Below are 23,147 nucleotides of genomic sequence, written 5' to 3' on the forward strand. Positions count from 1 at the left end.
TATAGTTATTAATAAAGAATGCATTTTAATCGAATGCGGATCCAAGCTTTGTGATTTTAAATTGAAAACATATTGAAGGTTTTATACAAAACATGTGTTGTATATTATTCTCGACTACGAACGGAATAAAAGCGGATAACGTAAGAAAATTTAATATTAAAAGCATTTTTTAGCTTCTCAGATGTATTGAAGTATCATATTTCCAAGATCTTGCTTTGAAAATAAATCTAAATAGGGAAATTTTCCTTGTTCTTTAATTTCAACTCTGAACTTTAGCTGTTGCAATGAATCATCAGAAAATTTTCCTATAATAAAATAGTCATAACATGGGCAAACTGTAATGTTAGTAGTAACTTATACATAGATAAATTAATAGAAAAAATAAATTTTTCTTTAAGAAACGGGAAATATTTTAAATTCCAAAACAAAATTGTTAACTCGAGAAATATTATTCCTGCGATGATTTTTTTTCTATCGTTTTGCTGTTATTAACTATAATTTATTAAATAAATATTTAATCATACAACATATTAATTTTTATGTTAAATGTTAATGAATTACTCTTTTTTTCGCGTATCTTCCTAGATTTATGTAATAAAATGACAGAATATATAACTGTTTAATACTCATTCATATTTAATACATTATAGTTTTTATGTTTTTGTAATTTTCGTCCAGCTAAATGGCATGCTAGTATTTAAACTAATTGAAATTGTTATATTTTAATGTGTATTTTGTCATTTTCCAAAATGAAGATTAAATGTAACGAATGTAACGAAAATATATACGAGTCATAATCAAGAAATGCCAAGCATACATTTTAATTAAAAATAAAAGGGTAAATATCCGTATATTATATTTCTGAAAGTGAATATATCCTGATTTCGTGGTTTTAAATTAGTTTTTCTTTTAGACTATAAAATAATAGGAAAGGAAATTTTAAAGGTTAAAACATTATTCACTTATGTACTAAATGCATAAAATTTCAAAGCAAAATAATTTATTTAAATGGTTAATGCTACCTATGGTTTGAAGATGGCGGCTCGTCTCTGATTTCAGCAAATAGAAGAAGGGAAACAGTGGGGGCGCACGTTCTAACCTAACCTAACCTATAATAAATTACCATAATTATTACCAGTAAAAACTATTAGAATAGGTTAGGTTAGAACGTGCGTCCCCACTGTTTCCCTGCTGGAGCCGCCATCTTGGAACCATAGGTAACATTAACTATTTAAATTTTAATACGGTAACAGTTATTTGCTGCTAAATGTGTTATCTGTGAATAAAATATTTCGAATGATAATCATAAGTAATGAAAGAAAAATTTATAAATATTTTTCCCTTAGTGATTATTATTTTATAAATTTTAAACAAAATTTGTGTGATTTAAAGAGCATGATAAATGAAATTATATTTATTAATAATTAAAATGTTTAAATCTACAATCTCGTATAATTTCATAGTCCGTGTAAAGTACATTATGCTACATAATTTAAAAAGAAACCGAATGAATGCTAATAGATTATTTCAATCTATTTTTCTTCGAATTTGGATTATGCGAAATTTTAATAGTTGTGTGTCCTTAACTCATTGATAATATATGCTAATGTTATATATAATCTTAAGCTCATTCTTTCGTAAATGACTAGATTTTGTACGGATAAACCACATAAAATGAGTCTTTATCATATAAGCTTGATTCCAAATTAAGTCACGGTAAAATTTAGTTTTATTAGAAACTCAATATATATGTGTGTAATGATGTCAGTTTGCATCAATGAAAGTCATATCATGATGATGAATAATCACTGTAATTTTCAAAAGTAAAGATTTAATAATAGCGTATAATTATTCTATAAATAAAGTATTTATGTTATTGTATTTCTTAATACAGTATTTGTTTCTAGCAAATTGTTTCCGTTTTGATTCTTTCGTTACTTTTTTAATAGAGAAATCAAATTATTGTATGCTGCTTTTTATCTTTCTGATGATATAGTAACTGTGTGAACTGGTTATGAGCGAAGGAATGTACAAAACTAGTGATAATCAATAGGGATATAAAGTTATTTAAAAAAAAAGAAAAAAAAACAGCTAGACACGAAGCAAAACCTTGTATATTTAGTTCTATTTTAAAAGCACTAAAATGTCAAATTAATTAAAAAGGTATAAAAATTTGCAAATGATAAAACTCGATTTCAAAGGATTACTTCTCTTTCTTTATATCGACATAAATATTTTCAGAATATATGATTGATGGATGTAGCAAATAGATGCTTTAAACTGTTCTTATTATTAATATTCTCGTGAAAGAAAATACTTAAAAATTTTACTTTATTGAAATAATGATTTATCGCCTAATAAATTTTTATATTACATATTTTAAAACTAAATTGTAATGTAAATTATTTTCTTAAAACTTTTATAAAATTGCTGCTTCCATTTTAAAAAACTTCCATGTTTCTCGAATGTTTTAAAAATTTATTTATTTATTCAAACTAAATATTTTGAATAAAAATGATATAGTATATTGGTACAATGTAACGTGCTTTTAGAGGCTTGTCTCAATCTTCATTTCATCACTAGCTATTTATTATGAATACTAAGAATATGCTATAATTAATATATATATATATAAAAAAATACACTATACTAATTGGGCTGCAATTTGAAAAAATTGTAGACCTATAAATTCTCACTGTCGTCCGTCCGTCCGTCCTTAATCTCGAGAACGGAGTCAGTTAGATGAAATCTGAGACCAGATATGGAAGTCTTAGGAATAGGAGGCCCCGATTAACTATATAAGAACTTCTGACACAAACCGGAAGTCACGTTATTTCAATTCAAAACTTTCCCCTGATAGCAGTTAATAGATGACCGGCACGATTCTGTCGTTAAAGGAAAAGCATAATGTACAGGGGCAAGACACTACAGTACTAATTTGAGGTTGAGAGCATATATTTTAAAATAAATAAATTTAAATAAAGATTTTAATAAAAATGAAAAATTATTTTTTTAATAAAATAAATTATTTGAAAAGGGGCTGGGTCTGAGAAGTCGGAACACGTAATGATCGATTTTTTTTCACCCAATGAGTCTTTGTGCCCATATATTAATAAATTGTTTCGATACGTACAGTACTTTTAATACCTCGTTAAGTACATAGAGTACAAGGTAACGTGGGAGATTCAAAATAGAACGATTGCATAGATTCGTTCTGTACAATTATAATCTGTATTTACTTATTTATTTAATTATGCCATTTGACATGGTGCAGGATAACCTACAGTGTCAAAAACTCTTGTGTCAAAAACTCGAAGAAATCAACCATCCATAGATTTGCGTACAAAATATGTAATTTCTCTTTGCAGAAATTTCAACTCGCTTTTTATAACTTGCATTTCGTAATTCATTTCTAAAACATGTTCAAAATTTGCTGTTCAAGTCGAGTGCAAGTTCGCACAAATTTCACCTTTCTCTTTATAAGAGAAATTACATATATATGTTACAGTCAAAACCCGTTTTTAGTTAGAACGCGTTTTAACTAGTTGAAACTAGTTTATACTGGATGTCCTTGTTAAAACCAGTTTTGTCTAGTTAAAACTAGTTTTAACTCGAATTCATTTTTGACTAGCAGTGAATTCTAGTTTTAACTAGACAAAATGGGTTTAGCAGCTAGCAGTAAACTTTAACTAGACAAAACGGGTTTTGTCTAGTTAATTTACTGCTGTACATGTTTTGATTTTAGATAAAACTAGTTTTAACTTTTAACATTAGTTAAAACTAATTTTAGCTACATAGATATGTTTGGGGGAAATAAATAAAGTTATGTGTAGTGATACGGAGGAAGATGCCTAACATTTTGCTTATGAAGGAAATTACAGCGATAATTTGGGTTTTGGAGGCCTCTAACGAAAATATCATATTCTTGAGTATGCTTTTCAAATAAAACTTTGGAGTATATGAAAAATAATTGTATATTGTGTTTGCAATGACGACTTTTTTACTGTCTGGCATTTTAGGCATCTCACCCTAAGTATCTGGGTGAGATGCCAAATGCCATTAGGGTAAGATAACAAATATAATTGCATAAAATTAATTTTCGAATATCTTAACCAAATTTAATTTATTGCATATGTAGTACAAAGTACTTCATAGTAAGTATAACAGCACAGTATAAATATTGTTAAGTTTCTGCCCGTTCTAACGTGCTCTATAGAGCTAGTGGAACTGAGTTGAGCGCCACCTGTACGCAGGCAAAGAAAACTGCTTCGGGAAAACACGTGCGTCTTTGGGTTGGATACTTACTGAAACGCGATATCTTCCTGTGATAATGAACTACAGCTTTCTGCCACACAAAACTTCAAAAAATAACTGTTGTGTGGTCGGTTGTAGTGTTACCTATATTTACCTATATAACTGCGCCGCCAGGTACAAAGTTTTATTCGTTCCCGAATGAACAATACCCTGGGAGGAAAGAGAAATGGCTGGCTTCAATTTAATTCCTGTGGTTAATTATATAATGATGTGTTGCATTCTAACCAATATTCTGTCATAAAACCTCAGTTGGCTATTTTAAATTTAGTTCTCTAATGTAAACTTTAGTAATTTTCTGTTTTCTTTTATATTATTTTGTTAATCTAACAGATATTAATTGCCATATGATGTGATATTTGAATTTAAGAAATCTGTGGAAGAAAGGAATGAGAAGCAAAATTAGTATTTCGAGAAAATGAAGGTAAAAGTTCTCCCTGTTAATACAATACTATTAGCTGCTGTTATGGTCTTTATTGAAGCTCCTCTATATATATGGTTAGTTATAAATTTCATTATTTACCATGCAATGGATATATAGTTTACTTCCACGCCAACCTTTAAACTGTACAAAATTAAGAATATAATAAATATCAGAATATTAATACTGCTCAGTCCTAATGATCTACAGTCACTTCTCGAGTTATGACGAAAAACTTTCATAAAAAAATTTTTAAAATGTATAAATTTTTTATAGTTTTCGTCAAATATATATCATATACATGTATATCTTGCACGCTTCTGACGATTGATTGCGTCATCCTTAGTTTTGTTGTACCCTTCGCGTGTGTTTGTGTAAGATGGTTTACTGTTTTGTTGTAAGTACAGTCACTTCTCGACTTACGTCCGAAATTGCAGAACTGAACCCCGTCGTAAGTCAGGAAGTGACTGTATTGACTAATGCAGGCATTAATTTGATCGTAAACTGCTGAATGTACTGTACTGTACGTATATATTATATATTATTTAAATATATACTTATAAATAATATATAAATTTATAATTTATCAAGTTTCTATTTATTAAAATATATTTAGTGTTACATGTAACATACAAAATTCATATATTGCAAGAATGCTATTATTCCCCAATAACAATCAAATGAGCAAAATGTTGAAACAAAAGTAATGAACATGAAGTACTAAACTTTAAACTTATCACATTGAAAAATCGCTGGTAAGATCATTGTCATCAGAATCTTCCTTACTAGAATGTTTTTGTATGGTTGAAGCAGATGATGGTTTCAAAGTGTAACGTTTTATCGTTGGTGCTTTTAAGTAGCTCCTTTGCTAATAACAATGCTTCACAAGAATCGGTAAGAACTCGATTATGTAGTTTAGTTTTTATTGAATCTAATTGCAAAAAATACGTTCAACTGCTGAATGAGGAAGCAATAAAAGCATCTATTTACTGCCAAAATAAAGTAAAAAATAGAGAAATATAGAATAAAAACGAATGTTTTGAAAGGTACTAAATTGAAAGGAAAGGTATTAGGATTTCATGAATAGTACTAGGAAAATGGTGTTGGGTATCTCGGTACTGGAACAAGTAAAAAGGTATTAGATTAGTACAAAAGTATTAGGTGGAACAACACTGGTGCCGGCTTTGTAGCCCCGATTCTGTTACTCGGCGTCGCCGCTAGAGGCGCCTCGATCTAGATTCGTCGTTCTTTCCACTAGCTCTATAGCTTTTCAGCCCAGAAAGCTTTTTTCAGTCCAAAAACCTTTTTGAGAAGTTCTTATATAATTTTTATGCATATCCTGCAATAAAACGAGAAAACAAAAATTTATTAAAAGTAGGCGTATTGGGATTCAATTAACAAAAAATAGGCATGTTACCCCAAGATAAATGTGGCATCTTTCCCATTTGTCGGGGTAAGATGCCTAGTGGAGTCACGTGTTCTAGCGTCTCCGATCGGGATCGGCGGTAGCTCACAATGGAAACTTTAGAACCTTAACTACATCACACATTAATTGTTTTCCGCAATTTTTAATAAATTCTATTTTAAGTTTTAGTTTTAAAATGATTCTAGAAACATTTCGCAACAAAAACTTCGTTCTATTGCTTTTATTCTCAGATGTAGAAAATGAGGTAACGGTAGCCAACTACAGCTTTCCGCACTCAATATTGGCCCAACGATTCATCATACAAACACATGACAATATCTGACGTCACAGTTTGAAAATATCGAAAAGTAGCCATCTTCCCCGCTTACCATCTTACCTCGAATCACTCTATATCAGGGGTCCCCAACCTTTTTGTACCTAAGAGCACATTCTAGAATACCGACCGGACGGCGGGCACCATTTATTTTTTCAAGGTGAATTTATACTTGGACATAGTTAATAATACATACATATAATGTACAGAAAACATTTAATTCCAAAAATGTACGAGATAAAACGTAATAAAACGTACACAAGACTATTAACAATAATTTTTACAAAACAAGTAATTACTAAACAATGCATACAAAATCTAGAGTATAAAAATTCTTTATAAAAAATATAAATCTGAAAGTAAATGTGATTTTTGGCATTGCATTTCATTGGCCATTGCTTCGTAATTAGGAGAGTATGATGATATTCTTGCTCGTAAACAATCGTCAAGGTGTTCATCTGTAAGTCGTGATCTGTACTTTGAATTTATGATATTCAGAACGGACCGGTTTATTTCATTTCAGGTATGAGAAATTTGGTTGATGAAGATTTGGCGGAGGGGAAAAAGAGATCGGTCGCATTTCGCTTTGTGCTTTTATCTGTGTTGGACGCTATTTCTACTTTTGAGTGGTTAATCATTAAAAATGAAAAAAAAACTTTTACATAGCATTTTATTGAAAACCGAAATATTTTTATTTTTATCGTGGTCGCACAGCGGCGGGCACACGTAAAACGATCGGCGGGCGCTATGGTGCCCGCGGGCATAGGGTTGGGGACCACTGCTCTATATGTTAGTCAAAACCAGTTTTTAGTTAGGATGCGTTTTAACTAGTTGAAACTACAGTAGTTTATACTGGATGTCTTTGTTAAAACCCGTTTTGTCTAGTTAAAACTAGAATTTACTGCTAGTCAAAAATGAATTTGAGTTAAAACTAGTTGTAACTAGACAAAACGGGTTTTAACAAAGACATCCGGTATAAACTAGTTTCAACTAGTTAAAACGCGTTCTAACTAAAACCGGGTTTTGACTGTAACACACACACACATATATATATAACGTAGGAACTTGTTCAAACAAGTTAAAGTAGAGATTATTAAGGAAAACATTTAAATGCATGAAGACTTTATATATTGCATTTTAAGAATTAAATTTGAAAAGTAATTCGGGAACTTTTTACTCCGTTTTCATTTTTCAATAGTATTATATTTACCGTTACTGTAATGTAGGTTCTTTTCAATTAAAGAGGAAACTATCAAAAATTCTTACAAAACTCAAAATGGATTTCGTAAAGAATTTGTGATAGTTATCCTCTATTTTTACAAATTTCAAAATAACTGTCATAAAATAAATTTCTGCATTGAGATTTTTTTTTTTAAAGAAATTTTTAGTCAAATTAAATAACTTGGCAAGATTAAGTGAATTCTATTTGGATTCTACGAATTCCAATTAACAAAGATTTAAGAACGTAATTCATAGTTTTAGAAGTACAGATTGTTTATTATATCATAGTTATACATAATTTTAAAAATATTATTTGAATATTTATTTATGCTGAAAATAAAGGTATATTACATTACACTAAAATTTGAAATATTCGAGATTTTAAATTTAGTTTAATGCTTAATCATGATTTGAATCCAATTTTTAGTTGAATGTATAAATTTGATTATAACCTTGAAAATGAGTTAGTAAACATTTGCAATAGGAAAAATAGTAATTTAATTCAAACAATACAAAGTTTAAGGAATAAGGAAAATTGTTTAAAATCTGATATATAAGTATTCAAATGCAAGCTTTATATGCATATTAAATTATTTGAATGACTAAGAAGTATTGTAGAAGTAATATGATGACTTGTAATGTTTTTGAATCTTTCCTTTAAATTTCAGTACCACAGTAGGAAATATTGAAAATAAAAACAAAGATATCTTTGTTAAATTTTTTTTGAAAAAACTTTTATTACAGCTATAATTTTATATAATAAACTACTATAAAAAGTTGCTTCAATTAAAAATCGCAGTGGAATGGATTAATTTTGTTTCCTACACAACACAAAAATACAATAAATATAGATGATGATTCTTTAATGTAATTGTTTTTAATTTAATTGTTTTATTTCTGTATATAAATCTAAATATAAATCCATAAATACAGTCCATGAAAGTTGTTCACAATACACTAAAATTCTTTTATATAGGTCTAATAGATATTAAATTATACTGCGTAACCAATAAATACTAACTTGAAATATAAGTATCAAACTTCATTGATATCATAGAATTTGATCTTTGAATCCTAGACATGAAAATTCTGTTTCTAAATTATATTTCAAATACTTAGTATATTGTAAACATGATAAACTTATTCTCAAATATATATATATATACACAAACACAGTAGACTTCACTTATTGTAATTACTATGAAATTCGTTTATGCTGATGACGTTAACCGATTGATAACATTAATAGGGTAGTCAGGTAAGAATATAATTAGCTGGAAATTTTGATTTTATTGATCTGACATTAAAAATACATAAACTTTCGTTATTTTTAAACTGTTTTAATTATTAATAATTCATCTAGTACTTTTTCATCACCATTTTTAACGACTAACGTATAATTGAAGCGAGAAATTTAACAATTCCAAATGCTGTATAGCTAGTGATAACGTTTAGGCAGTGGCCAGTAAACACTTTTTATTTGCGCACTTTCTTAAAAGTGTAGGGAAAAATAGTATGCATCCCATATAGCGGAAATCATTCAGAAATTAGAAAACTGTAGATTTAAAATAAAATTAACACTTATACCAAATACAGTATTAGAACGGATTATTCATTTCATTGAACTGCAATTTGAAAAAATTATAGACCTGTAAATTCCCATTGTTGTTGTACGTCCGTTTGTCTTTCCGTAATCTCGAGAACGGAGTTAGTTAGATGAAATCTGAGACCAGATATGAAAATCTTAGGGACAGGAGGCCCCGATTAACTATATACGAACTTCCGACACAAACCGAAAGTCGTTATTTCAATTCAAAGCTTCCTCTGAAAGCAGTTAATAGATGACCGTTGTTAAAGGAAAAGTATGATGTACAGGGGCAAGCCATTATTAATAATTTAAAGTGGAGAGCATATAAAATAAATTAAAAATTGCAGCCCGGCATTGTGACGATGTCACAATAAATAATTCCTCGTTATGAACTAACTTATAGTTAGATTTAAAATAAAGTTAACATGCGCGCATCTAAATATTAGCAATGATTATTTAATCATTCTATTGATTATTATTTTACTAAGAATTTAGTCTATGCTTAAAAACCTGTACTTTTAAGCCTGTACTGTACAGTACATCATGTATCTGTGCATTTACCAATGTAAAGTAGTTGAGACACTACCGCCAATATTAGGAATTAATATCAAAAGAAGCACTTTCGGGTGCTTATTTACTTCATTGAAACATGAAACTTATGCCGTGTTCCTAAATTGAACGTATTAGCGCTTTAAACCAGAACTGAATTTCATTTAAACCTTTTGCAACAGTTTGTTGATTCCTCCAACAGATGACATTCGAATAAAATAAATCTTTATTTGTACTCAACAAATTGGATTAATCTACAGGATTTAATAAGAATCTACAGATTAATCGGACAGATTACAGTAATTTTTGCTATACGTCAGGCATAGTCGGCCAAGAAGGAATCCACTTTCACTGATTTGTTAATGGTAGAAATACAAGTGGTTCATCTTTTAATTTATTCTATTTTCATTTTACCGTGTGTTATATAAAACTTAGGTACAAATAAATGTTAATACGAGTAAAAGTCATATTCAGCTTGTAGAACAGCTGCTAACGAACTAATTTCACAATGACAAAATAAGTGAAAGCACTTCACTCATAACAACTTGACTTCCATCATTTACATTTAGTAACACAACGTGGCACTTTACGATTTTAGTTCAAAATATATTTACACGTTAATATTTAAAAAAAAAAAAAAAAGATATACTATAAGGAGGATAAAACTCGGGCTTCTCGATTGCCTATAAGGAAATATCTGTGGTGAGTGAAAGCCACTATAACCATTGTGAAATTAGTCCGTCACGTGTACGCATTTTTGTTTTTTAAATAATAGTTTGTGATTGTATATTCATTCTAATATATTGTGATGTTCAATGTTGCATTACTTAAATTGGTTAAATTTACCTATGGTAGTCAAAATGGCGGCTCGTCTCCAGTGCCGTAACTAGGGCAGTGTCCAGGCACAGGGCGTAGACCCTAGTGGGGCGCAGAAATGACCTGGACCAAGTTTTGGGGCGTAGTTACAGAAGCTCGCACCAGGCGCACAAAAGGCTAGTTACGGCGCTGCTCATCTCTGATTCCAGCAAACAGAAGAAAGGAAACAGTGAGGACGCACGTTCTAACCTAACCTAATAATTTTGTTGGTAATAATTATGGTAATTTATTAGAATAGGTTAGGTTAGATTAGGTTAGAACGTGCGTCCTCACTGTTTCCCTTCTGTTTTCTGGAATTAGAGAGGAGCTGCCATTTTGACCATAGGTAAATTTAACCCTTAAATGTTCCGTAAATATATTCATAATTTATGTAGATTAAAAAGATTTTTCTCTCGATTTTGGATTAATATTGATTATATTTGTACTATTATAAATTGTTTAGAGATGGGTGAATATCACTTCTCGAATTCGAATATTAATCAGATTTCGAATAAATTATTAACTAAATAAATTATGACTTCTTCATAACTTTAAGCGATTTTATTAAGATTTATTTTGTTTATTAAAATCTCTTAGAGAAATTCTTTAAAATCTTTAATTAAAACGAGAGACAGATTAATTTGTTAGTATAATGACTAAGATTCTTGCCTTCATTATCTTCCATTTGATGAAATGCATTTCGAATGTCATATTCTTTATTGTCATCTTTTTCCAGTCATATCTGTAGTGTTGTTTTACTTCTTTGTATGTATTGGTCCAACTTCTCTGTCTGTGATGTTTGTGATTATTCAATAGTCATTGCGAGTATTATCATATTGGTACATAGAGCACTGTACATCATGCAGAAATAATTAATGTTTTCAGCTATGCTACTGAATATTCAGTTTAAATGATCTTTTTTGATGATGAGCATTTAATTTAAATTTATTTTCAATGTTTAAGATGCCTTCAGCTCAACATTATGAAGCAGCATTAAGAGAAAAATTATTCGAAATACAGATCATGGAAATAAAGCCACTGAACATTGCCTATTTTTATGGCTTTTTTTATTATTGTTTTAACTTGTTACTTATATATATTGCGTATGGTAGTTAAGTACAGCAGAAAAACAAAACAAATGAACACAGAAAAGAACAGCAAAAGGTTAAATGTGACAAATTTGCGACATGGTATCTGCAATTCAAGAAGCTCATCGTAACCCGATTTACTATTTACGACAAAATATCAGTGATCTGATTTGAGCGTATACTGTTTCGTTCCAATAGGAATATAGTCCGGGGACTTTCAAATAATGCAAATTGTCTCCGACTTGAGTTTCGGTGATAACATGGAAGAGAATAAAGAAGGCGTCATTTTACTTCTTCCGAAATACGGGTGTTGATAGATAGTCAAGACAAGAAAAAAAATATATTAGGAGGAGGATAGATCCAACTATTACTTTTTGCGGAAAGGTGATTGTTGGAGATTAATTTGCAAAGTGAATAGTGTTAATAATGTACTGTACACGGAAGCATAGATGAAATTCGACGTAATTAGAAAGAGAGTACAAAAGCGTTTCAAAGAAAAAAGGCCAGTGAAATTTCTACGTAATTGATTATAACAATTCTGCTTATAATCTTAACGTGAATAAGAATGTACTATGCAATACATGACGTGTACACCTTTCCAAACGAGGTTTCAGTTCCTCAAATTAAACTAAAAATCATTTTTCTCGACATTCGATAGTATCAGATTAATTCCATTAATAAAATAGCGAGGTTGAGACCGAAGTTTTAAACGGGAAAACGTGTACGTCGGACGTTAAGCGCTGCTTTCCTGTTTGCCTAGAAGTTTGACAATGGTGTTTAAAAAGTCAGTGGAATCATACTCGACATTCCAAACGCCGTTTTAGTCGCCGTTTTATTTCGTCATAGTTGTCGTTTTATTAACTTTATTATTTTTGAATTTTATTTGCAAAACATACAAAAATAATATAAAAATCATTTTTTTCGACGTAGATTTTCACCTTACGTTTAGTTTTTGTTTCGTTTTCTGATTGATTAATTTTTTCAGTTTTGGTTTTGTTTTCTCTATGAGCGACGTGTCTTGGGTATGTTTTGTAATGCAAACCGGTGGATCATAAAAGAAAACGAAAAGCTTTAGATTTATGTTTTAGGTTTACTGATAGATAGTATATTGTTTTTACCAGTTTAATAAAACTGACATGTATTTTATATCTGAAATTTAGTCCATTACATATTTGACTTTTTCCACAGTATCAACATACTGTAATGAACAAGTGAATATTATTATATACAGTAGAATCTTTTTACATTCGCGGTAACAGATTGCTGAAACGATATTGATTTGGCATGTGGACCTGGAGTAAACATCTGTGAACTGCAGATATTTTCTCTAGATCTGTTATCAAGCTCCATTCTAATGTTTTACTGTACAGTAATGGACTTATATAATATATATATATATATATATATATATATATTACATAGAGTATAACCATGATTAGTCAAAGTTCTTCATTTGATGCAAACCTGTAAGTGAATACACAACTTTCTGTTATGAATTACAGTATAAAAAAGTCTAAAAACAATAAAACTTATTATAAACTGATTTATTTCTGTTACCTTTCATTATTTGATTATTCAATGTGAAAGAAACCATTCACATTAAAATGTAACAGTAATGCACATTTTTATTCTTAAACTATTGTAAGACTGAATAATAAATGATGTAAAGTATGAGCATCCATTAACCTGACTTTTAAGGGCAAAACAATCTCCTGGATTGTGGCCCAGTATAATAGCCTTAAATTATGTAAGAATCGTGTTCTTATAATTATATGATTAAATTCACAAATGTATAAAAACAGCTTAAAACTACCAAATACAGCTTTTATATTTGTAATTTTTAATCCCAAATTATTGCTGCTGTCCATTATATTTGAGTTTTCAGTTATCCAAATAGAATTGGTATGTACATATTACCTTAGATAATTGGTGTTCTACTGTATGTATGTATGTATATATATTTCTAAAAAATAAAAAAATTATTATTGATAAATACATGTCTTAATCTTGATTCGCAAGTAATTTTTTTATAAAAATCATAGTAATATATATAATATATTCTGTAATTTTATATTTAAAATACCAATTTATCATTTTAAAACAGTAAATGTTGACTGGTTTAAATTTTTACTTTATTCATAAATATGTAAATTTTATTCTAAGTGAAAAAGGTTAATAATATATTTTTGTTTGTAATTATAAGAATGAATTATGATTTTAGAATAAAATTAGAAACAAAATATAGTTTTCAAAGTATATATATATATATTTATTTATTTTTAAAATATATATCTATGAAGACATTTTTAAATTTGTTTAGTATGTTAGAAAAAGAAAGAATTTATTATTATACAATTTAAAGAAAATTTAAAAATTTGTTTGCTTACTACTAACTCTTCATTAATATTACTTGTTCCATGAAATCATTATCTTATCATATTTTTAAATGAAAGATCAATAATCAAATTCATTTATTCGGAGTTGATAGGACCAAAGGTCTTTTGGATAATCCAAAAACTTATCTGTTTTTGTGTTTTGGGTACTTCAAGCATTGTGCATTTAAATTTTTGTGAACAATAAATAGAGTAATTGAATTACTGTGTTTAAAGCTGAATTAATTTATTCAAAATCTAACTTAATATTATATTTACATGACCTAGTTTCATGGGACTAAATACAACAGATGAAGTAGTGATTTTCACTTACACAGAGAGAGTGATCTGTAAGTTTCTACTGTGTGTGTGTGTATATATATATATATATATAATAGATCAGTAGTTCTTAACCAGTGTTCCGCAAACCTCGAGTTTTCTATGAAAGATATGAAAGAAAAGTTTTTAAAATTTTATTCAAATTTATTTCCATTGCTATGTTTGTAGATAATTTCATGTTTCTATTTTATTTAATATATTAAAGTTTATTAGTTTATTGCTTCATTGTTTCCTGAGAATAGTAAACATGGAATTGCTTATCAATTTTTGAATGCACTGATGCTTAATGCTCCACGTAACAAAAAGTATATAACTGGTGTTCTACAGCCTCAGAAAAGTTGAGAACCACTGATATAGATATTTGTAGTTTGAAGTGAATTGAATTAATTCAGTTGTGTTATATTATACAGTACCTTACATAAAGACTACAGCATGTTAGATTAGAGATGATAATTATATTATACATTTATTGACTTTCTCTACAGATATTTACATTTGTGCTGCTCGTTATCATTAAACAGAATGAAAATTCACATGATTTATATTAACAGCTTATATTTATAAGATAAAAATGAAGATAAATTTATTTATTGATGTATTATTTGTTTATAATATTTATTAAGATGTTACAAATTTATATAGAAAAGAATTTTATATGCAAAATATAAGAAAATACAAATCTGATGATAAATTTTTTATTCATCAAATTCTTTTAAGATAATTAAATTAAATTAGAAAAGAATTTAATTATTTTTTTTCTAGATTGCTTTCAATGAACTGAATCCATTCCCAATGCGCCTTATTAATTCCAAAAGATTGCAACATATGCAAATTGTCAAGGTATATTGTTATGATTTTAATATTTTCTATTTAAAAGATTGAATGTACAATTTAAGAATAGTTTTCATTATAAAGAATTCCATTAAAGCTATCATTTAAATAGATAATATATTATACTAATACACCAACAATTATCCCTCTCAATACTTGCTTTATTTTCTTTAAATAACTTTATAAAACAAGGATATTTTGTAATAGCAATTATTCTAATATATTCATGCTTAAAAAAAAATTTACAAAATATCCACACTGTACATATCACTGAAGTAACTATGTACATGACAAGATGCACAGACTGCAGTTAGAAGACACTCAGTTCTCCTTTAAATCATATGCTTAACTGTAATAATAGATAGTCTCTATGTTTTCTTAGAATAGATGAAGTTTATTTTTATGCATGTTTATTATTTATCGTCATGAAAATAGACGAAGATATCAAACTATCTTCATGTACTCAAACGTACAAACAAAACCTATGTAAGAAACTTGATTTTAGTGAATTGGTTAGATCTGAATTGTATGTTTTGGCTTCTGAGACAAATTCTCTCAAGTGTCTTTGATAGTATAGCAATAGGTTTTTAATTAATATTATATGTAATATTATACAAGTACTCCTCACTTTACGACAGAGTTCCATTCCAACGACTACATCATTAAGCGAATTGGTCGATAAGCGAGGAGCTTGCGTGAATATAGGATCATTGTAAAATTATACAAGTTATGCAACAAACTTCAAATTTATTCATAAAAAGACTTATAGTATGCGCAAGCCTATTATAGTATGCTTAGTGCACATGTCACCATTCGCTACTGATTGACACTCAAGCCGAGAAAGGGGATTCCCCGAATTGCAGGTCAAAACTCAATTGGTCGTAAGTGCGAGTGGTCACTAAGCAGATAGGTTGTAAAGTGAGGAGTACCTGTATATCAATATATAAAGTTAAAATTTCATTTATTTATAAATAGTAATTTTTTTGTTTTATCTGTTCGTCTTAATTTCAACTCGTTAACAATGAAAATATATAAATTTTTAAAATAATAAATCCTACATCAACTTTATTCAAAGATTAATAAGAATAATTTATCCATTCATGAAGATTTTTGGTGCCCTGTTGTTGTATTGAACCTTTTGTAAAATTGATACATTCTATTCTTCAGTTGAAGTAACTACATGAATAGTTTAACCAATAATTCACAAATTTTATCAATGGTAAGATAAAAATATCACCATTAATTAAATTTATACATCCCATAGAAATATTAATTTTATGAAATAAGGTGAATTTATTAATTTTAAGAAATCAATTTATTTCTTAAAATTAATATTTCCATTTTTACTAATCATATTTTGGATCGTATATTTTTAATTATTGTGAAATGAAATCATAAGATTTATTGTAGAATGTAACAAATAATTAATAAAACTATTAATATGATTGTATATTTATTTGCAATATATAACTGAAAGTACATTAACAATTATTAAATTTGATATATATTTGTAAAACTTGTAACATAAAAAATATTTTCAAAAAGAAAATATATTACTTGCTTATCAAAAATCATGTAAATGTGAAAATAAAACATAGCTGATGGTGGTAAGTAAAATATAAATGGCATGATTTAATTTTGTTTTGAGTATAATATAGTAACAAAAAGAATACTAATAACATCTGTTTCTGATATTCAATTGTTCTAAAATTTAATAAATTTCATTGTGTTAAATAACGAATGTTTGATACTAAAATTATTTTACAATGTAAAGGCCACTTAATGAAAGAACAAGTCTTATTGATACAGTATAAATTAATTTATTACAAATTAGATTAACCAATACTTTTATAAAATTATATTAAAGTGAATCAGTGTAAATTAATTTTTGTATTAGATAGACACATAAAAAATTCTTTTGATTCAAGAACCTTGTTATTTTGTTCTAATATTAACTTTTGTATAACATTTATTAAGTTTCAATGAATAGATACAATAGATGATTGTTAGTAGCAATAACACAATCATTATATATATCATCTGAAATTAAGTCAAATATATAAAAAAAAATTTTGTTTTTTACAACAATGAATTCCCTTCAAATATAGACAGCCATAAATATTGCATGTTTGAAGTAGGATAGAAATATGCATTTCACTGTACAAAGATTTTAATGAGTTGTGTATTATATTTAGTTTTAAAACAATAATATATATTTCAGATATACTTATTTGAAAGATATTTTAAATATACAGTACAAATTATCAAATTCAAATGTATAAAGCTTTTATTTTATAATTTTTAAGAGAAAGACTGATGATGAACACAATACATTTCTAGTAAAATTAATATATACCGTATATTTCGAGAACGATGGGTACAATAAGCACCCTATCCATCCTCCACAGATGCCTTATTTCCTGGGCGAGTTCTGTGTACTTTTTCAGTGTATGTGTTTTATACATTGTGAGTGTTTGGAATGGATATGTCTATAATGTATGTGATTTTATTGTGTTTGTCAATGAGTGTGATGTCTGGTCTGTTGTGGTAAATTGTTTTATCTGTGATTACGGCTCTGTCATACTACATTTTGTGCGTGTTGTTTTCCAATTTGTCCGTGAAATGTATTTGTAGTATGGTTCGTGGATGTCAACTAATTTGTGTTTCTTTGCAAGCTCTTGGTGTATTATATTTGATACTTGATTATGTCTGTGTAAATAACTGTCTGTGCCAAGAGCTTGCAACCAGAAGTGATGTGTTGTATAGTTTCTGGCATGATATGACATTTTCTGCATGTGTCATTTGTGTGTTTTCTGTAGTTTTTAGTATTTATGACCTGATCCTGTATGGCAATCATGAATCCTTCTGTCTCCCCAAAGAGACAGAAGCTAATCAGGAGTTTTGTCAACAAACTCCTGGGCCAGGGCGTAAGGATGCCTGCCATGGAGTGCCTTTCAAGCCCACGATTGTTTAATGGTGTCTATGCTTTTTATATGTTGTGTTGTGTCCATATGATGTGAGCATAAGTTTAATGGTGTCTTATTTGAGTCTGCTAGAGTTACTGCTTTATGTAACTGTGATGTTTCTTGTTTTCTGTAGAAAAACTCTCACAGTTACTGTATTTGTTTGCAGTGAAGGTTAACTATGTCTATCAGGCCACGTCCACCTTCTTTACATGGAAGGATTAATCTTTCTGTGGCAGATTTAGGATGGTGTTGTTTATGCTTAGTAAGTGTTGTTCTTGTTTTCCTTTGGAGTTGCTTGAGATCTGTGTGAGTCCAATGTATAACTCCAAAAGAATATGTGAGTACTGGGATGACATATGTGTTTATTGCTTTAACTGTGTGTTTTGCATTTAACTGTGTTCTGAGAATAGCGTTTAACCTACTTTGGTATTCTTTAATTAATCTTTGCTTTATTTGTGTATGTTCTGTTAGTTTGGCTTGTTGGAATCCTAAATACTTGTAGAACTTGCCCTTTTCCATGGATTCAATAACGTCTCCATTTCCAAGTGCAAAATCTTTCTTTAGGATTCTTTTTACTATCTGAAGTGTTTTGCATTTATCTAGGCCAAATTCCATTTGTATGTCCTTGGTGTATGAATGTGTGATTTGTAGGAGTTGAGAAGTTGTTTTTGTGTGGATGCATAAAGTTTTATGTCATCCATGTACAGTACATGAGATATGACAGTGTAAACTGTTAATTCACAAACACAAGGTGCATTATTTTTTCAACACTGTTTCAGAAGAACAAAACAGTGTAAACTGTGTTGTTTTTCATGTCTGATATTGTAGCCATATTATGTGTTGTTTAACATGTTGGATAATGGGTTCAAGGCTAGGCAGAACCAGATAGGATTCAAGGAATCTCCTTGAATCCTATGATGTAGTGTTGTTCTCCAGTGCTGCATAGTGTTTTGGAAAGAATGCAATGAGTGATGGATGTATTTTGTACATGTGTAGAATATGTAGTAGCCAACTGTGTGGAATGCTGTCGAATGCTTTTCTGTAGTGTATATACGCCATGTGTATGTTTCTGTGCTTGCCATAGAATGACTGAATCTATGAGTAACTGTTCTTTGCATCCTCTGTGATTTCTACGGCAACCTTTTTGTTGTTCCGTAAGAATGTTGTTTTCTTCAATATGTTTGTATATTTTGTTTGCAATACAGGATGTCAATAATTTGTAGTGTTGGAAGACATGTAATTGGTCTGTATTGTGTGGGGTCTGTGGTATTGTTGTTTTTAGGTTTATTGTAGGTGATGCCCTGAGTAAGAAAATTTGGCATGTCTTGTGGATTGGGTGTTTAGCTAGTTCCTGGTGTAGTGATGTAAACTTTTTGTACCAGAAGTTGTGAATGTTGTCTTCCAGTTGTGTGTTCTGTTAACAGTGTATTGGACATCCTGTATGTTTATTTCAGCGCAGGGCATAGTTGTTATGTTGTGCAAGTTCTATTCTCCTCGATCCAGCCTGCATCAGCATTGTGTGTTACAGCACTGGACCAAAGAGAAGAGCAATATGTTGTGAGTTCTTCTTCTGTTGGTGTGCCACTGTGCTGTGTATCAGTGTTTATTTTGTTATTAATTTGTCTGTAAAAGAGTTTTTCATTGTAAATTTATTTTGTTGTTTTCGTAGTGTACATGTTTTGTATCGTTTGAGTTTTTGTTTTAGTGTATCAATGTATTCTGTAATGTGTGTGTTGTGATGTTTGTGTTTTATGTGTGTTTTTATTTTCTTGAAAATGTTTTTGAGCTGTTTCTTTAATTTGGGTGTTATGTTGTTTTTAGTGTATTGTGTCAGCCTGCCTAATTGCTGTCTTAAGTCATTTATTTGTGTTTCTATTCTTCTCTGCCAGAGGTTTGTGATAGAATTGTGTTTTTTGTGTTATCTGTCTGTGATTGTACTTTCAGTCCATGGTGTGTCACTACTGTGACATCCCCAGCATAAACTAATGTATGAATGTCTGAGAGTGTAGAATTTGAATGAATGTAGTGTGGTTGTAAGTGAGTGTTTACATAATTTAGTGTTTTTCCTACTTCCTTTGACGTGTTGATTTTTGGTATTCGTGGTCTTTGTGTAGGATCTGTGCCTGTATATTTAGTGAGTGTTTCCTGAAATATAAGTGAGAGCATATTAACTAAATCTATGTCAGTGTTATCAGTGGTGGATGAGGAAGTGTCTGTAGTATCAATAGTGGTAGTTGTTGTGTATGTGCTTGTTGCTAGATTATCCTGACAGGTTACATGATCTTCATTAATGTTAGATGTTTCTGTCTGTTGATGTATTTGATCAGCAACCTGTTGTTTGATAAGTTCAAGTGTTGTTTGTGAGATAAGATTGTTGTGTATAATTGTTCTTTTTTTATCTACAACCCTTTGTTCGGTGACAGTGAGGTGAGGATATTGTTGTGTGAATCTATGGTGTAGTTGTTGTATGTATGCTGTCATGTTTGTTTCAAGTTTTGTGATGGTGTAGTAAGTATGGATGATAAACTCATTCATTTTTATTGTCCATTTCATCCAGCCTTTGTGGTCTGTGGATGCATTGCCACAGAAACACCAAGGCTAGGTTGGTTCCTCACATGTGTTAAGGGCATTGCAGTAGCCATGCTTGGGCCGGTGCTGCTTTTGCCACCGGTAATCAAGGGAGACTGTGGCCTATTTTTCGAATGTGAGCCTCTGCCTAACCCACGAACGCAGACCTTGTTAACCCAGGCGATGTCTGAACTGGTATCATATTCAGATCTGGTTACTACCATGATAAATATCTCCACAGAATATGGGTGTGATCACTCTTAGCTTCATTTCTCCCCATAGACCTTACTGGCATGAGTGTCCCTACCAGGAACTTGTACTCCAGCCTGCATTGCTCTATGGATCCATAGAGCAATGCAGGCTGGAGTACATAATAATAATAATAATAAATATATAACAATAATAATAATAACTCTCCCGTTGTCACCACCTGGTCGTGGTGACCACAAGAGAGTTATTATTATTATTATTATATATTTTATTAATATTATGTGATAAATAAAAGAAATGAAGCAATTTGATTTAAAAAAATGTTTTTGTATCTTGAACAAGTGAAATTTGGAAGGTTCCTGTCAATATTTCATTTATTTTACAATTACATCTACAATGAGTTGTAATAGAAAAAAAATTCTAATGTTTGAGATGGCACCTTCTGAAGTACAATACAGTAAGTGTCTTGTTTTTAGTGGCTGTTCAGAACCATATATGTAGAGGTCTCTCTGGAAAATTAAAAAATATCACCACCAGTTTTACTTACTAATTAATACAGGTGCTGGTAGCCTTATCACTTTGTCTTCTGGAAAGCAAACTGTCTGGAGACATGAATGTGTGTTCCTCTCCTTGTACAGTACTTACAAGGAGAGGGTCAGACATTTGGGTCTCCAATTTGAATGAAACTTGGTGAGCACATAGCCTTAAACACAAACAGCTCCTTGTCCAAATAATAGGATCCTCTTCTCAAGCATTTCCAAAAAATGGTTCTCTGAAAATTTAGTGTTTAGCTCACATTTCTTATGGCTATTGCCACTCTGGGACATGAAGACTTATAAGCTAAATGCTAAATTTTCAAAGGCCCAATTTTTGGAAATGCTTGAAAAGTGGGTCTGGACGACAAGCTGTTTGTGTGTAGGGTTATGTGCTCTCCAACTTTCATTCTAATCTGAGATCCAAACATCTAGCCCTTCCCTTGTTAGCAATAGGAATCATTTTTGAATAATTTTTTAATGAATAAATCCAAATAACACATTTGATCACAAATGTTTAAACATTATTTCACATTTGTCATATCAAAATTTTTGTTTTAGTCTACTGAAAAAGATCAGTGAAAAAAATCATCCCAAAGAATTCCCTAAAATTTTTGTTTGTCAATAAAAAATCCCAATCTGGAAACACCAGGCAGCATTGCACAAAACTCTCTTCAGTTTTCAATGTCGCTTCCTACTTTTTCTGCCCAAACTTGCCATCTGACTTCATGAAATCAGTAAGTGTTTGGTACACAGGACTCTCATTGTACAGATTCTTGATATTTTGCTGTTTTTCCTGAAGTCTGATTTATGATTCAATTTTACACTGAATGTCAAAACAAGCAAAATAGGGATTTTATCAGCACTTGCTATTGCCAATATTATATTTTTATCATCACTTTAATAAAAAGATTACCAAGTGGCAATTTTGGTGCTATGCAGCGTGACTCCTGTATATGGTATTACAGTAGAGAGTCGAAAATCGGAATCAATCGGGGACTGGGGATGTTCGGATTAGTGATTTGTTCCGATAACCGATTATGTATGAAAAAATATATTAACCTGTCCGATGTTCAAATTTTTCTCCATTGCGTGTCGCTTCATGTTGAATTTTCGTCAATTTTAAGCCTAACGAAAATTTTTATAATAATAATCAAGGATATTGTATTGTTAAAAATTATTTCTTTATTTTGTACAAACAAAAATATTAAAGAATATAAAAACATGAAAATTATACTTTAGAAGTAAATCTAGTATAAAAAACATTCGATTCAGCACGACACAGTCCGACTGAAAATCGTTCCAATTACCGGCGATTCCGATTACTGGGGTTCCAATTAATGACACTCTACTGTATATATAATGGCATAGATATGCCCCATCATATACCATAGAACAGTGATGACAATTCTTGACCCATGCAATAATTTTAAGGCACCTGCATTGAATGTTTAGAAAGTTTTAGGGTAGTTTTTAAATTCTATATATATATATATATATATATATATATATTTTAGGATTTAGAATTTATATATATATATATATATATATAGAAA

The 23,147-nt window shown here is 29.8% G+C and overlaps 1 protein-coding gene across 1 annotated transcript in view; it reads left to right on the forward strand.

Annotated features, from left to right (window-relative positions):
• The window catches only part of LOC136968294 (TBC1 domain family member 2B-like), a 107,953-nt gene that overhangs the window by 82,778 nt on the left and 2,028 nt on the right, over positions 1 to 23,147 (forward strand). The window contains exon 18 of the mRNA XM_067262295.1: positions 15,246 to 15,323. Within this exon, the coding sequence (XP_067118396.1) occupies positions 15,246 to 15,323 (78 nt within the window). The remainder of the gene's footprint in view (positions 1 to 15,245; positions 15,324 to 23,147) is intronic.

The sequence above is a fragment of the Centruroides vittatus genome, unplaced genomic scaffold (assembly GCF_030686945.1).
Source record: "Centruroides vittatus isolate TY-2023 unplaced genomic scaffold, ASM3068694v2 contig_1427, whole genome shotgun sequence".
NCBI lineage: Eukaryota > Metazoa > Arthropoda > Arachnida > Scorpiones > Buthidae > Centruroides > Centruroides vittatus.